The following is an 18,465-nucleotide window of genomic DNA, read 5'->3' as shown; positions in this document are numbered from 1 at the left end:
CAGAACCTGATGCAGGGCTTAATCCCAGGACCGTGAGACCATGACCTCAGCCAAAACCAAGAATTGGACATTCAATCTATTGAGCTACCTAGCTGTCCCTGAGTATCTTATTCTGAAGTTATAGTCAACCTTCTTAAGTCATTAGATATAGTCAACCTTTTTAGGTTATTATTTCACTTCCTGTTTATAATAAAGCAGGAGTTTCGGGTTTTTTTAGGGATTCATTTGTTATGGAAGATTTTTCGTATTGGCCATCCTTTATTTGTGGTGCAGCATTTGATTGTTATGGATTAGATAATTAATGCAAACAACAGAAGCTAATGTTAACAGATGAGGCACAATCGTTTTTCATACAGCTGTCTCATGTAAGCTGTGCTCTCGTATGGCGTAATTCACCTTTGAACTCAGAGAGAAATCTTGTGTGCAATTTTATAACCTATTTCCCTCCAAACCCTTCTATTGGCTCTAATTAAGTAGAGTACTTGTAGTTAAAATATAAACTCCTACTAATAGTGATACGTATAGTTTCTACCTTATTTCTTTCTTCCAAGCATATCTTGTCTGACTTTTTGAGCTGATAGCCAGTATGTCACAAATCCTGTAACTCTCATGTTTTTATAGCTTATTCAAAGTCCCTTGTGAAAAGAGAGAAAAGAGGTGAAGGAAATTGGGTAGTAGTCTAAGAGAGACATAAAAAAAATTACTTATGTGGAAAACAGTAAAGGAAAAGAAGGAATCTTACTAGTGAAGTTGGTAATAAAATGAAAAAACAGGAACAGGAAAAGAAGAAAGGATGTCTTCTGAGGGAGCAGATCAGCCTCTTTAAATGTCCTTCCTTCTGTAATTGATGAATAAGATTCCATAACACAAGATAGTGTTTAAAGCTTATAAATGTTTTACAGATGTTTATAGACATTTTTGAGAAAAATTATTTTTTTAGCTAAAAAGAAAATTAAAAGCATACTTTTTGGTCAGGAAATATAAAAAATATATAGGTACAAAATAATTTTAGTTAGCTTTAAATCCTTTGGAGAGAAAAAGATCAAACTAACAACATTTAAATGATTAAATTAGTATTCTTTCCATTAATAGTCCTAGAATCCAACTCTAGCCAGCTTAAATAAAGATAACTGATTAGATTTGATAAATAATATGTCAGTAGCTTTAGGTACTGACTCAAACATGTTACTATGGCCAAACATTTCTCCATATTTTAAGCCTTAGTTCCTCCAATACAGTGGCAAGATGCTACTGCAACTTCAAGCTTATATTCCATATTCTTAGCAACCCCAATTGAAAATGCACCTCTTTCTCAACAATTGTGAAAGCAATAAGTGGCTGCCAATGGACCAGTCAGGGTCCCCTTGCATAGCTTTAAACGGTTCTCGATGGCCTGAGGGCCGGGCCTGGTCACAGTCTTGACTGAGGATCATTTGTCAAGGATAATCAGGGTACTGTTGAAAGGAGGAGGAGGAATGGATATTGGACAAGCAAGAAAGTGTTTATTACTATAGTGAAATTATAAAAGTAGACTATTAATAATCGGGAAGAGATTGTGTTCAATGCTACAATGCTTAAGAATCAAGGAAAACTGCACGGTAGCAGTGACAATGTAGCCGCTTAGTAATCTGTGTAATCATTGTGACCAAATACTCGGTGAAAACCAGGTTTTTGTGAATATGGTCTTTTCAAATTTCTTGAGAGACAGAAGAGTGAAAATCATGGAATGAATCATACAGTTCTCTCAGCTTGATTTATTTAATTTATTCATGAACACATTGTAAAATATGCAAAGGGAAGGGGAGAAGCTGCTCCTTGTACTATAATTAAACAGACCTACTAGCAAGATTGATTTTATTTTCCTCTGTGGTGAGATCTGCATCAGGGTGTGGTCACTAGTGGGCTCTTACTGGCTATATTTTTGGCTTCAAAGGATCTGAATGTAGGTGTTTGTGTAGTTGCTTTTCATTGGCATGTTAAATGAGATTAACTTCTAGAATAGAGTCTAGCAAAAAAATCTGTTTTATGTGCCAGTAATGGGACAAAATAATGTTGAGGGGTACTTGCAACTCTCTTAAGGCATGTGTAAAATAGAGAATATGATAGAAAATTAAAAATGAAGGAAGGGAGAAAAAGGTAAAGCAAAACCAATGGGGTGAACCTGGTAGAGTGTGCCAGAACACCACCAGCAGTTACCACAGGAGCCCATGGTTCCAACTTGTCCTGCGACTTACTCTCTGACATGAGTCATGTCTCACATGTTTGGGGATGACTGCTCTTGATTCATCCATGTCTTGTTTGCTTTCTTATTATTCATAGTCTTTGTTGAGCATCCGTGGCTCCCTTTTCTCTCCAAGACGCAACAGTAGGGCGAGCCTTTTCAGTTTCAGAGGCCGAACAAAGGATATTGGCTCTGAGAATGACTTTGCCGATGATGAGCACAGCACCTTTGAGGACAATGACAGCCGGAGAGACTCTCTGTTTGTGCCACACAGACATGGAGAGCGGCGTCACAGCAATGTCAGCCAGGCCAGCCGTGCCTCCAGGGTACTACCCATTCTGCCGGTGAACGGAAAGATGCACAGTGCGGTGGATTGCAATGGAGTGGTCTCACTGGTCGGGGGCCCGTCTGCCCTCACATCTCCGGCTGGACAGCTCCTTCCTGAGGTGAGGCCAATGAAAACTGCCACTGTTGGGAAGGGACCTGTGGCTGCTGCAGCAGTGTTTTTTGATTTCCATATCCAGGAATTTTGTGAGGTCTTTTGTTGGGGTTAGTTGAGTCCAGCTGTGAACTCACTTTGTCAAATTGTTCTATTTAGATGTTTCTACAAATTAATTAAAAATATAGGTTGCCTCTCACAGAATCTAATTAGAAATATTCATCATTATACAGGAAAAAGAAAAGGATATCCTTAAAGGCCTAGGGGTATGAAACTTGTCAAAAAGCACAGCAACAATTTATCAAACATAATGTTTAATTAATATCATTGAATGAAATGCAAGAAATGATAAAAAAGATTCTAATTACCACTGTTCCACTGAAAAGAGAATTTGATACTTCTGCTTGAAGTAGATACTATTACTAAAGACATCTAAATCCTGCCATGTACTGTTCTTTTTCTTTGCAGGTCAGAATGCTGTAACATTTTCAGCACCCACTCATTTTTAGCCAGCCATTGTACCTTTGTGTGATAAAGAAGTCACTCAAAGTACCTGGTAGGGTTATGTATTGCAATTTTTAGAGAAGATTTCAATTTTTATATTACTATCATGATTTCTTTTTGTACACAAAGACGCTGTAAATCAAGCATATAAAAAAGAGTTTCAACTAAATAGCAGACACCTATAAGAATATATTATTGTTATTTTCCTTTTTAACTTTGGTATTAAATAAGATTTTATTGCCCGACATAAAAATATTCCAGCAATGTCATTAGGTTGTATTTTACAGCTTTCCAAATCATATTGTAATCTTCTTTGTATGATTTTTCTAAAACAAGCCCATTTATTATAGCTGGAGAAGCTCTTTCAGCCACATTAAAATTATCTGTAGTCAGCTTTCAGTCACCTAAATTTCTTACCCCTTACCTAGGTTATAGAAATAGCCATTGATTACTTTTTTCCCATGGCCTCTCCCCACCACTTTCTCCCAAAGCAGTGTCCAAGTACCTGGAGTCAGATAAATAGTGAAAAAAGTAGAACTTTGTAGTGAAGGACCAGGAAGAAGGCAGAAGGAATATCAACTTCTCTGTTAAAATAATCATGCCTAACTATGTACCAGACACCACCCAGAACACTTTACATGTGTTTTGGTTCATTAAGTCCATTTAGTTCATTAAGTATGATAGGTACTAATATTATTCCTATTTTAAAGAGGAGGAAGCTGAGGTCTGCACATGGTGGAACTAAGATTTTACCCCCGGTGTGCTAGCTACTAAAACTATATTCTACCCAAACTGCAATATAGTCTTTCATTGAATTTTTTTTAACTTTCTTAAATGGAAAGTAAGAAAATGGCTAAGGAAGCAAACATTTTCATATTTAACCCAGTGTTTCTCAAAATTTACTCATCCTCAGACTACTTACATCAGAATTTCCTGGGATACTTCTTAAAAATGGAAATTCCTCATTTCCCTCTTCCCCCAACCCCTGGCAGTCACCATTCTGCTCTCTGTTTCTGTGAGTTTGATGGCCAAAGGATAGAAAATTTCTATTAAGCAAGATAAATAAGGGCCGGAGATTTATATAACATAATTCCCATAGCTAACGATATTGCATTGTATTCTTAAAATTTGCTAAGATGGTAGATTTTATGTGAAGTGTTCTCATCACAAACCATAACAGCAACAACAACAGTAAAAAGGGAGATGAGAGGAAACTTTGGAAGGTGACGGAGATGTTTGTGGCCTTGATAGTGGTGGTAGTTCACAAGTGTATACCCACTGAATTGTGTATATGTAGAGCTTTTTGCATGTCAGTCATTCCTCAATAAAGTGGTTTAAAGAGAAAAAATAGAAATTCCTGGGCCAATCAAGACTTACTCACACCACAAGACTGAAGAGAACAAAGTCTGGGAAACTCCTTCCTTGATGATTCTTACACAGGATAAAGTATGAGCATCACTGATCTTGATATATGGTAAACAAATAAAACAAATCCTCAGTTTCCTTACATAAATACAAGGAGTATCTCAGAAACTAGAATTTATCAGTAATTACCATAAAACTCCTGCCCCATCAGAAAGGATAGGACACCTCTCTGAAGACAAATGGGAGCCCATTTGAAGCCAAGCTTAGTGAGGTCCTTTTATTTTCCACTCCATCGTGTCCATTCTGCAATCACGCAGCCAGGCACTCAGAGGCAGGGTACTGAGCCAAAGGTGCAGGCAAAGGAGTAGGCTTTGAGAGACAGCAGAGCGGAAAATGAGAATAGAGAATGAGGCACTGAAGGCAAATGATATCCCCCAAAGTACACAGTATCCTCAACATGTAAATTCAATAGAAGCAATTTAACTTAAGAAAGAATTTCCTCAGTAATATCATTAGAGGATCAGAAATCTATCATTAAAAATTAGACTTCTAGGATTTCACATATAGTTCTGTGTAGAGCAGAAGAGATTAGATGACCTTTAAGTGACCCTATTTTTTCCTTAAAACTTTGCCTCTCCGTCCAGGCCAATTATTTTAATTTCTGAGAAACAACTTTTTGATTTGAGGGACTTTAGTTAAAACGGGGTGAGGTGGTGGTGGTGGTTGTGGTGGTGGTGGTGGTATTTTTTTTTCTCATTAATCATGCTTCTCTTCTACCATAAAATTAATTTTAGGGTGACCTAGATGGATGTTTATCACCACTAGTGGCAATCATTTCAACTGAGTGGAAACTTTGCTTTTGAATGTCTGCATTGGAAGTATTCAGGTTAATAAAATAATGTTAATTATTCATTCCACAGTAAAGTCAAAGTAGATGAACAGGAATCATGTTGCTCTTTTAGAAATAGGGAGGATTATGAACTTATGAACTTATGACTTATTTATTATTAGCACTCAGATCAGCATATGAAATACATGAGTTTTGCCCTTTCTTCCTGTGATAATTAACTTCATTGTTTGATCTCCCAAGGTAGGAATAAATTTTTGCCCATGTTGGAATCTTGGTGAGTTTATTTTGGAATAGGAAAGTATCGAATCATTTTGTCATAGTGAAAAATCAAATTTCCCCAACTTGGTGTTATTGACTTAAATTAGAGTTTCAGCACCAAGGATGTGTTGTTTTGTGAATGCTTTGTGGAGTTGTTTTGTAAATGTAAATGTTAAAAATTAGTTCTAATACTTGCTTTTATTATGTTAGGAGTTGTTACCTATTTATAATGAACAAAAGCATTTTATAAGTTCAATTCATCTTTTAAGGGAACTGTTACTAACACATATTAGGGAAACCTTAAAAACTCCTCCCATATGTTAAACTGTGAATATGTATCTATAAAGATCTAATAACTCAACCTGAAAGTAAATTAAGGAACACTGAGTTTCAGTCTGAAGTTCTAGGTAGGAATGGTTGAAATGCTAAAAGATTATCTTTGCAATGGTAGGCATGATCCATCCAGCCAAAAGCTCCACCGTGGAGAAATTAAAGTCCATCTTGATTGCAAACCCAGGTGTGCGTCATTGAAGGCTGAGAATCTGATGGGCTTTCAAACACTTCCCAGGAATGCTGATTCCAGCAAAATCTTAATGAGCTGTTCTCAACTGGTAGACGCTTAGTTAAGTAGTACCTACTATAGGAACACTTTGGGTTGTTTTGTTTGTTTTTGTTTAAGATTTTTTTTTTTTTTTTTTTTTTACTTATGAGAGAAATAGAGAACATGAGAAAGAAGCGGGGAGGGTCAGAGGGAGAAGCAGATGCCCTGCTGAACAGGGAGCCCAGCGAGGTGTTCAATCCTGGGACTCGGGATCATGACCTGAGCCGAAGGCAGTGGCCTAACCAACTGAGCCATGCAGGCGTCCCAACACTTTGGGTGTTGCTAACCTTAAGAATAACAGTTATTTTACCTGAAGTTTTATTTTCAGGGCACAACTACTGAAACAGAACTAAGAAAGAGAAGGTCCAGTTCTTATCATGTTTCCATGGATTTACTGGAAGATCCTACAGCAAGGCAAAGAGCAATGAGTCTAGCCAGTATTTTAACTAACACCATGGAAGGTATGTCAGAAGTCTTATAGCAGAGCTACTTGGTGGTACGTTGGTAATGATGAAAAAAATACTAATTCCATAAATTCCAAGAAAATTCTTCCTGACTTTATATTACATCAGCATTATGTCTTTTACCAGATAAAATAAAATCCACATACAACATGTAGATTCTACTATCTCATACAGATTTTTACCTTTAGCCTCCAGGAAGCTACTGTAAATTCAAGATATACATGGAATACTGCTTTTGTAGATTCACTTCTAAACTGTTGAAACTTATTGTGTGCATGACAATGAAAGGAGTGTAATGATAAATGTTTATTTTCATGATCATGCTAACCCATTTGAATTGTATTAACTACTTGAGACAAAAGTTATAGAGTCCTTTGATTTAACCAGAACTATAAATGAAAATATGGATTAAGGTTTGATATTAACCAGTTTGAAGCAAACTTTTCAAAATTTTGTAGACTTACTTTTGCCTCTCTTTGACCAGTATTTTACAGTATATCGGCTCTTTCTTTAGCTGCAGATTGTATATCTGAGTAGTTAGCATATTGTTTAGCAGTCTGGATCTTACAACGCCAAAATAAAAACTTTGGGGACAGCTTGATCTGTGATTGATTCTTGGTTCTCCTCTATGTTAAATGTTTTAATACGACTCTAAACTTCAGGGGGGTTTTCATCAGTAAAATGCAGATAATGGGGTCTAGGCATCAGGTTGTTGTAAGAATTTAGACATCATATATAAAACACCTATATATCTGGAATGTAGAAGGCAGTCAGTAAATATAATCATTGTCATTTTACTTTCATTGTTTTTGTTAATTCACATTTGTGTCTTTCCACACTATAAGTGAATTTAAATGTGAACTATCAACTTCAACTACTTGGAAAATACTTTCATATAAAATATATTCTATCCTTCTCCCTCACCCTCCATCTCCCTTCTCTCCCTTTCTCTTTTATAACCCCCCTTTCTGCCCTTTCCTAGGTTTTATCTGTGTGCATGTGTGTGTGTGTGTGTGTGTTTCTGTAGACGTGTCAAAGGAAGAAGAAAGATGGCGAATGAGAGAGAATGCACAGGCACATGCATTTCTTATTGTTAGTTATAGTTTCTCTTGGCATTCTTGGAGTAATTCTTTTTCCAGTCTGAATGCAAAGATTTTTTGATACTAATACCAGTACCAAAAGCCTAAAAGTCACAGCCAGAAAAAAACCCACAGTGTAGATGTCTGGATATATATCACAGCCACGTCAGTATTACAAGACCCAATTTTCATAATATCTTAATTCAGTATCAGAAATCTTCTCATTGATTTCTATGGAATATTAAACTCAGTACGTTCTTCCCCAACCTCGCCTGCGTTAGCTTGCACTCCCTCTTCTCCCCCAGCTGCCAGTAGCTTGCTCCTCCCTGTCCCTCCAGGTAAATCTTTTGAAGATTCTCTGGTCTTCTGCTCCTTGCCATAGCAAAACCACTGAGAGGAAGCTGCCAGTGGTTCTGCTACCGATGTCAGCAGCATGTCTGCTCCCTAAAGCAAGAAGTAGAGAAGGAGACAGGGTAAGTCTAAATCAACAGTCCTACTTTGCACTTCTGATACCATTAAGTTTGAGCTAACATAAGCAATTACTTGAAAAACATCAATCCACCACAAGATTGAACTTGCCCACGAATTAAGATACAGAGTTCAAAATGAGTGTATCCACATGGCTCTCCACTGAAATGTATCTCAATGGAGTTGCCTAGGATGTCCTAGAAATATGTATAACTTAGGAAGCAGGTTTAATACCTGAAGAGCTTCTTAACTATACTTTTGTGAGGGACCATGGCAACATTTTCATTCTGTTTTTCATTGGTTTTATAGAATATAAACCTTTCTTTTCTTTATTCAATGGTATCTAAAACTTTTGAATGTGACATTGATCTAGGTTGGTTGTTAGCAATACTTCACATACACATGCATATCAGAGCTGTCTTACATAGTCCTTCCCTTTTTTGGTCCTGCTAACAGTAGAAGGTTTCTTAGGTTGACATAATTCATTTATTTGGGGTCCTTTCTTCTATGTCTAATCATGGTTTAGTTTCTCACCCCACCACCACCCCATCTCTCTCTCTCTGAACCAGGCTTGTTGATCCAGCTGGCTGGCATCTTTTGTTTTCCTTCTTTTGAACTACAGTCAAGTCTCCATTGTCCCATGTAATGAATAGCCTCCTACTTAATGAAACTGTAGGAGGTGAGCAAAAACAAATTGTTTGCTTTTCAAATTTTAAATGCAAAAACTGTACAGAAATGTTTCCTGGTCACATCCTTGAGAAGGATAGAGGGAGGGTAAGTTACAAACACCTGAGGAATTGAGGAGAACCAGCAAAATACGCAAACTAGGATGTAAGGGAATCTCAGTGCGGATAATCCACACAGGAATAATGGAGAGATGGCTGTCGTTCTTTCCTGAGTGCTATGTTTTGTTTTAAAATGTAAGATTCTCTCTCTCTCTCTCTGTCTCTCATTCCCTCTCTCTGGCATGAATAATGGGATGATTTTATTTTAGAACTAAAACAACTTTGATCCACTTTTTCCTGGTGTCAAGATAAGCAACACTGGCTGAATTTTCCCTTTTGAACTTTTCTCTGGTTTGTTTGTTTGTTTTCTACACAATTCCCATTTGCTTCTCTTTACCTGCTAAATGACAAGTAGCATTAAAAATACTTATCCTGACTGTACACAGGCCAAGAGTTATTATTTAATTTCTCTTTTGTTAATTACTATAAATGATATCTTTTTATCTTCAACATAAACATGACATTGTTTTGGAGTCTTAAAAGCATCTGTGCAATAATTGGTTATTGATATTGTATTTTTCCTCTGATTTATACCTCAGCTATTCTTTATTGTTTACAAGATTATGTATTAAGAAAAAGAGAATTGAACTGTGCACCTGAAGAATTTTAGTATCTAAAGAGACAATGAAGAATCTACCTCTAATGGATTTCTGCTTAAAAATATTCAGGAAATTAATTTTACTTTAGGGAAGTGGTGAACTTATAGTATTAGTTAATAGTGAATGTTTATCAGTGAAATAAAAAATCATTAGCTATGGTTGTGTTTATCCATTTCATATGTTATTTTCTCCCCCACAAAGTTTAGCTTCTAGTTAATTATATCAGGTTTGAAGAAATATTCCAGTTGCAACAGTAGTAATAACTGACCAGAGTCAAATATACCATGAATTAAAAAAGAATCTTTTTCCTTTATTTTAGTGCTAAGAAGTGGTGGCCTTATATCTGGCAGAACAGATAATCAGGTGTGAAGTAATGATATGGGCAGAAAAGAAGTTCTGCATTGTTTTCCCACTTAAGAATTGATTAAAAGATCATCTTACCAAAGAAGATAGTAATTTTCCACTTCCTAATTTTCTAAAATTCTTTGCCAGTATTTACCAAGGTTCAGTATTTTGAGTATCACCTTAAAGAGCTATGCAAGTCTGTCTTCTTTCTCCTGTTATTCATTTGAAATGCCTCTTGAAATCACTGTACTTTTTTCTTAAGTTAGTGTATTATGATGTGAAATCTTATATCATAGACTTGGTATGATAGTTATACACTTTAATACCTTCAAATAAATCCACAACATGATAATTTATGAATTCTACATACGTTCCACCTAAAATCCTCTTATATAGTAGTACATAATTCTCAATTGAAACATTGGTTTCTGCTAACAGTGAGTATCCTAGTTTCTTAACATGCATATTTTCTCTTCTTTTGTGCCCTCTAGTTAAATAAAGAAATTTAAAGAAAAAGAATCCTGTTGAGTTTAATATGCAAGCCTATATTTAAAAAAGCTTAACTGGAAACTTTTTGACTAAGACTGGTGACACTGACCAAACTATTTCATTAAAAGACTCAAAACATATATCTAATTCAAGAAACTAAGATTCAGCACAACTGATAGAAATTTTAGGACATCTTCTGAGAAGGGATTCTTTGATATGTATAATATACATATGCATATATATATATATATATATATATATATATATATGCATCTGGCTCTATCTGGAGCATGGATGAGCTTAACCCAAGTCCTCCCCATTAGTTTCAAATATCCTTGAAGATAATTTTTGGACAGTTTAATATTGCAGATAGAATCTGTGAAACTATGTTTAGCCAAAATAGATTTGGAAAATTTACTAGCCTTTCTGTGCCCATGTTTTTATGACAACTAACATAATAGGTCTTTTCCTGTTCCACCATCAGATTAACCTATTAATGCCTTTTGACAACTTCAGACTTCTAAAAAATCACTTTCAATTTAAAGCAATGCTGCCTAATAGAAATTAAGCAGTTTTCATAAGTATTCTAACTTATTTTCCCCAGAACTTGAAGAATCCAGACAGAAATGCCCACCCTGCTGGTACAAATTTGCTAACATGTGTTTGATTTGGGACTGCTGTAAACCATGGTTAAAGGTGAAACATCTCGTCAACCTGGTTGTGATGGACCCGTTTGTTGATCTGGCCATCACCATCTGCATTGTCTTAAATACACTCTTTATGGCCATGGAGCACTACCCTATGACAGAGCAGTTCAGCAGTGTGCTGTCAGTTGGGAACCTGGTAAGACTCACTGAGGATTCCTCTTCCCCTTGAAAGAATTCATGACTGCCTTAATGAATTGCATATAGCACCTTCAAGTTAAATGTGTATTAATTGGCCATGTACACCTGGACAGCAAAAGTTTAACATCCTTTTTTTATAACAAAAATATGTTGATTGTTACAGTTAAATAATGCAGAAGAGTGAAAGATTTTATGTACAATTTGATTTAGAATTAAATTTTACTAGAAAGATGCACATTAATTATAGAGGATATTGGTCTATGTTAACAAGATTGTGATGTGTTTCTCACCAGGTAGTTAGAATAGATTCTTAATGTCATGACCACATTTGTCAAATTATAGAATATACCAAATCAGAAAATTTTGAAACATCATTTATAAACACTGAAGATGGAATCTTTTGGGAGGAAATAATCATATAGAGATTATTTATATGTATATATCCATATATATGAAAGAGGCTTAGGTTCTCATGCACCTCCTGACTTGAGAAATGAAATTTACATGAGCTCCCGCTCTCTAGATTCCCATAAATTCAGTCCTAAGGCAGATACTATGTTTGTATTTCACAACTGGGGAAACTGTACCCAGAAGAAATTGACAGAGCAATGGGATGTCTGAACACTATATCAGAGGCTCTGAAAGCTATTTCAGAGAATATCATAAACTGTAGTCAGAAATCATAGAACTATGGGGTAGGAAGTAATAATAACATTACCTAGTCCAAATTTTCACCTATATGGGAACCACTTCAATATTATCTCTAAAAAACAAGCAAGGGATGGAAGAAAGCTTAATGAAGGTGAGTATTAGGAAACAACTCAAATGGGCATAAGCAAAAATAAAGAGAATTTCATTACCTCAAGTAGCTAACTAACACCCATTTGGGCACAGCTCCAGGTTTTAACCTGTACAGATTCTGTTTCTCAAGCAATGTCACTGGAAGTCATTTTCTGACCCTGCTTCTTCCCAGTAGGCTTCCTTTGTCTCTGGCTGGGTATTCTATTGGTGGCAACAGCCCACCAACTTTTATCTTACCAGAATAGTTTCCTGAGCAGAAGGATTGTGCTTCCTAACTAGTTCCTTAACAAAGGTCTAAGAGTTGATGATTATTGGCCTGACTGGAGTTACATAACCATTTCTAAGCCAGTCTCTGGTTCTAGAATTAAAATGCCCTATTTGGCCAAACCAGAACCATTTCTTATCACTAGAGACAGAGTAAATGAGTAGAATTATAAAGAAAAAATCAAGTCTGCCATTTCTAGATGAAGGGAGAATAGATGCTGGAAAGACAAAAACAACAAATGAACAATTCAAAGTGGGACTTGTCTTACATGTTAAGGAAGGCAAGATTTGCATTTGAGGTGAATCATGGAATGGTAGAAAATGTATGGACAGGGCATATACATTCTTTTCAAGTATATATACATTCTTTACAAGTATATATGAAATATTCCCCAAGATAAGCTATATATGAGGTTATAAAACACGCCTCAATAAACTTAAAAAGATTGAAATCATACAAAGTACTTTTCTGACAAAAATGAATGAAATTAGAAGTAATAAATTAGGAAAATTTACAAATATGTGGAAATTAAAAAACTTCTCCTAATGACAGTGGGTTAAAGAAGAAATCACAAGAGTGACTAGAAATACTTCAAAATGAATGAAAATGAAAAATCATCAAATTGAAATTTATGAAGTGCAGTTGCCCACAATATTTTAGCTAAAACTTTCATGAAAATAAAAATGATAATATTAATTTTATGGTCTTAATTCATATACTCCTCATAACTTAATAAAACTTAAATATAATAAACAGTTTAAATATTGATTTGAGTACACACCATTTGAGGTTACTGGATCTAAACCAATTTTTAAAATTTATGATTTAATTGTGGTTTATTGGGAGTAAGTTAAATAGCTCAATAATTATTTATGATTTCAAGAGTGTTCACTTGTGTAATAACATTTCTTGTTTAGGTCTTCACTGGGATCTTCACAGCAGAAATGTTTCTCAAGATAATAGCCATGGATCCATATTATTACTTTCAAGAAGGCTGGAATATTTTTGACGGTTTAATTGTGAGCCTTAGTTTAATGGAACTTGGTTTGGCAAACGTGGAAGGATTGTCAGTTCTCCGATCATTTCGGCTGGTAAGTTAATTGAAAGTATCTATAATGTTTTTATAATTAATTTAATCAAATTTCTCTCTTACTTAGTAGGAACAAGAATTATAATTTTTTCTATAGCTAAAATATTATTTGAGTATATTTAAAAACAAACCAGATTCCTTTACAACCAGCTGGTAATTTGTTCTTCATCATAGCTTTGACAGGTAAATGATGTTTATTCAAACGAACAACCAACAGTTCTGTCTTTAGTAATTGAATGGCAGGGCTAATAGGGAGAGAGAAAAAAGGATTCATATATAAATCCAAATACAATTAAACATATTATTCACCTTTCAGTTATGTGAAGTTGCTTAACTGTGCATAAGACTTGATTGAGACTTAGGATGAGCTCACCTTTCTCTCAGAGGCTCAGAATTATGGATTTGCCCACCTTGCCCCCACAGAAGTCAAGATTTGAGAATGGGTAGAGTATGCAAGGGAAGAAAGTAGAGTGCCCCCACACACTTGCCCCTTCTGCCAGGCAGGAAGTCACCAGATGTAGTCCTGAGAAGACTTGCTGTATTATGTTTTGTTAAGTTTAGAGAAAGAGTCTTTTATTTGATCTTTATATTCATCAGTTCACAAATCTTTTATAATTAAGAGACAAAATATCACTTGACACATTTCCATTTAAAGTACAATATGTTTTATCTTGTTACTTTGAGTTGGCTCTTTTTGTGATTTATTTTCAATTAATAGGGGTTGTAGATAGTTACTAAAGACAGGTTCCTATCAGTAATGTATTAATGGTGATTAGAGTCAAGACTTTGCTCTGAAGTCTATTTAGAATTTCCTGTACCACCTTCGAAGATGAAATTTCAATTGAGATCCTTAGAGCTATGGTTTCCTTCCCTGATTGTCATGGATAGTTGTGAATCTAATTTGAAGCTAAAAGGATGCAGAAAACAGAGAAAAAATTAGAAGTGAGGGTGCCTGGGTGGCTCAGTGGGTTAAACCGCTGCCTTCGGCTCAGGTCATGATCTCAGCGTCCTGGGATCGAGTCCTGCATCAGGCTCTCTGCTCAGCAGAGAGCCTGCTTCCCTCTCTCTCTCTCTGCCTCCCTCTCTGTCTACTTGTGATCTCTGTCAAATAAATAAATAAAATCTTTAAAAAAAATTAGAAGTGATTATATAACAAATAATATGGGCAACTACTTAAAAATGTTTAGTAAATCTTTAGATAATGTGATGCAGTTTGGGGAAATAGGAAACATATTATCATTAGTGTTTTGCTTAGTGTGTAGCTCTTTTGCATTAATTATTCTCTGGGAATAAAGTAAACATTTTGGTACTTATATCCACTCCTTTGGGTAACTTAGATGCCATTAAATAATGCACTACTCTTGGCCTGACATTTACTGAAGCATCAGAAATAAAAATGCTGCTGCAGTTGAACTGTAAATGGTACCTTAGAGGATTCCATGAGCTCATACAAATGACATGTCAAGTAGTGGTGGCAAGCCATTTACATTCTGTAATGAATTAATTAAGTCACTGAAGACATAAGAGTTGACAAAATACAGCTTTTTAACTTAAGTCCACAGTAGTCTCCTCCCCCTTATCCGTGGGAATATATTTTAAGACCCCTAGTGGATGCTTCTAAAACTGTGGATAGTACCAAACCCTGTATATACTGTTTTTTTCCTATACATACACACCTGTGATAAAATTTAATTTATGAATTAGGCACGGTAAGAGATTAACAATAATAAGTAATAATAAAATAGAATAATTACAATAATATACTCTAAATAAAAGTTATCTGAATGTGGTCTCTTTCTCAAAATATCTTATTGTATTATACTCACCCTTCTTCTAGTGATGACTTGAAATGATAAAATGCGTATCTGTTGAGATGAAGTGATGTACGCGCCGTAGGCATTGTGACATAGCGTTAGGCCACTATTAAGAAGGAGGAAAGCGCATCATTTGCTTCCAGACCACAGTTGACCATGGTTCACAGAAAGTGGAAATGCAAACAAGGACAGGTGGACTATTGAATAATAAATCTTCTTTAAAATAAAAAGTTTGTTGTTGCAACAAACTTATGATATAGCAAGGATTAAAGCAATCTAAAGATTTAAGGAAATTAGTTGCTTTTTTTCCTCTTGCACCTTACATAATTTGTGTTAATTTTATCTGTACTTACGTGTCTCAAGTACACTAAAAAAATGTATCCACTTTGAGATTTTTTTTTCCATTTTATTTTATTTCTTTTCAGTGTTCCAGCATTCACTGTTTATGCACCACACCCAGTGCCCTATGCAGTACGTGTCCTCCTTAATACCCAAGTAATGACAGCCTCTACTTCTGTGAAACAGTCTCTGCCAATTAATCATCATTAATCTTAGCTATGTCAGGTCCCTATGGAAAACAAAACAAAAAAATCTTACATATGTAAGATTTTACATAAGTAAGATTTTACATAAGTAAAATGGACTTCCTGCCTGGCAGAAGGGGCAAGTGTGTGGGGGCACTCTACTTTCTTCCCTTGCATACTCTACCCATTCTGAATGGAATCTTACTTATGTAAGATTCTGGAAGTTTTGGTGTATCTTATCATTAAAATGCCAATAAAAACTGTATAATATATTTGTATTACTTATAAAATAGACTATTTTAGAATGAAAAATACCCATGGTATTAAATAACTGATACATTTGCTAGGTAAAAGTTGACATGCAAATAAGCCATCACCCTATAATTGAGACAATTATGCCATAGATTTTCCTTGTAAATAAATTTATAGATCCTTTAGAAGGCAGGGCAGTAATAGCCTTCTCACTTTTGTTTCCAGCTCCGAGTGTTCAAATTGGCAAAATCCTGGCCCACCCTGAATATGCTGATAAAGATCATTGGCAACTCAGTGGGGGCTCTGGGTAACCTCACTTTGGTGTTAGCCATCATCGTCTTCATTTTTGCCGTGGTCGGCATGCAGCTCTTTGGTAAGAGCTACAAAGAATGTGTCTGCAAGATCTCCAATGATTGTGAACTTCCACGCTGGCACATGCATGACTTCTTCCACTCCTTCCTGATTGTGTTCCGCGTGTTGTGCGGAGAGTGGATTGAAACCATGTGGGACTGTATGGAGGTCGCTGGCCAAACCATGTGCCTTACTGTCTTCATGATGGTCATGGTGATTGGAAACCTGGTGGTATGTAGTAAAAATATTTTCCTTATTTTTAGTAAAAGAAATGTAATCATTAAAAAGTATGTTCAACTGAGGAATGTTTTATGTTTTTGGCTTTTTAAAAACAATGCTCAATTATTCATTATTGCAGGAGCCAGGTAAAGTTTGGACTATTGAGACCTACATTAACTTTTTAAAAAATATTTGTTCATTGTTTATTTTTATTTTTTCCAGTTTTACATGATTGACATATATACCGTATAGCATAACTGTTAAAATACCATTTGAACCAGAGTTCATACCTATACTTCTTACTATTCCATGGAGAGAGCCATTTCTAGCTTTTATCTTTTAGTTCTTGTATTAAAGCATGGATGTGGTACTAAGAATAATCACACACTTTTTTAAAGTATCAGCAATTGTATCACTTAAAGATGTTTTCATATTTTGGTGTCCTGCAAATTGGAGTTCAAAAAAATTAATGATCACCTCAAATGCATTAAAAGGGCATGCACTATTTGGTGCCTAGAAACTACAGTATCAGCAAATAACACTGACTCAAGAATCACATATTATCATGTCTGTGTCAAATGAACCATTCCCAGTACATCTTTACAGAGTCCTGGAGGCATGGAAAAGGTGATAAGAAGATAGATATACACCATGATATGACTTATACTCAAACAGGAGTAAAGATGGAAATATCTAATACATGTCAAAAATATAAAAACAAAGTGCCGTATGTCAAGTTCACAAAGTGGAGACATTGCTTTAGACAGGCTTTGTCAAGGGGGCTGAACCCAAATTATCTTTAATTACAGTGTAAGATTTAGCTTGGTAGGAAGAAAAGTAGACTGTCACAGACAGTAGACCCAGGGGGATGGGGAAGAGAGGACAGTAGACTCAGTGATGGGGATCAGATTCTTGTACTTCACATATGAATTATTCTGGGTTGCTTGATTAAGTTCCAATCTAGTGAACTAGAGCAAATATTGACATAACCATATTTTTAAGTGATAATTTATACATTTAATTTCATTTCACATAAAAGCAACCTCCAGTTCCCTCAAAGGAAGAAAAAAGGGAGAGGAAAAAAGGCAAGAGGTTATCATTTATTTCTATTCATTTGCAGATTTCCACCTCCTCAATATTAGCTTAGATAATGCAGATCTATTCTTGAAGTAACAAGAAGCATGAGCATTGTGCAATCCAGAAACAACATCTCTAGTTTCTGTGGGTCATAAATTTGGGAGTAGCTTGGCTGGGTGGTTCCAGCTCGGGGTCTGTCATAAGGTTATTGTCAAGATGTTGGCTAAAGCCCCTGGAAGATCAGCTTCCAAAAAGCATCCCTCTCATAGCTTTTGACAGGAAGTCCCAGTTACCTGTTGGTTGGCACAAGGCCTCAGTTAGTCTCCATGTGGACCTCTCCATAGGACTGTTGACTGTCTCCAGGACATGCAGCTGGCTTCTCCCAGAGCAGATGACATGCAAGAGAAGGCAAGGATAAGACTGGTGTTCTAATCTTGAGGTCCTACACTGTCCCTTCTGCCACATTGGATTCATCAGTGCTAGTCACTAAGAAAAACTCACACTTAAGAAGGAGTTAGGCTTTAACTTCTGAATGGAGGAGTAACAAATAATTTGTAGATGTATTTTATAGTCACCACAATCCCTAATGCAATTTTTTTTTCCAGAGAAGTACAGGATTGCATAGAACAGGAAGAGAGAGTCCTGGGCTTACATAGAATAGAAACAAAAAGTCATAGGTTTATATTATAGATTTGGTTTGAATTCATATATGCATTTGACATATATTGGAAGAAAAGAAGAAAAGGCAAAGAACAGAATC

The 18,465-nt window shown here is 35.7% G+C and overlaps 1 protein-coding gene across 4 annotated transcripts in view; it reads left to right on the top strand.

Moving 5' to 3' along the window:
• Positions 1-18,465, top strand: part of LOC101682837 (sodium channel protein type 2 subunit alpha) — a 137,984-nt gene that overhangs the window by 79,389 nt on the left and 40,130 nt on the right. For all 4 annotated transcript variants that reach the window (XM_004743983.3, XM_045066746.1, XM_013052020.2 and 1 more), the window contains 5 exons: positions 2,320-2,667; positions 6,567-6,699; positions 11,072-11,310; positions 13,296-13,469; positions 16,284-16,640. In XM_004743983.3, coding sequence (XP_004744040.1) covers positions 2,320-2,667; positions 6,567-6,699; positions 11,072-11,310; positions 13,296-13,469; positions 16,284-16,640 — 1,251 coding nt within the window. The remainder of the gene's footprint in view (positions 1-2,319; positions 2,668-6,566; positions 6,700-11,071; positions 11,311-13,295; positions 13,470-16,283; positions 16,641-18,465) is intronic.

The sequence above is a fragment of the Mustela putorius genome, unplaced genomic scaffold (genome assembly GCF_011764305.1).
Source record: "Mustela putorius furo isolate JIRA1106 unplaced genomic scaffold, ASM1176430v1.1 tig00003869_pilon_pilon_pilon, whole genome shotgun sequence".
NCBI lineage: Eukaryota > Metazoa > Chordata > Mammalia > Carnivora > Mustelidae > Mustela > Mustela putorius.
This window is presented reverse-complemented; position numbering and strand designations above follow the sequence as displayed.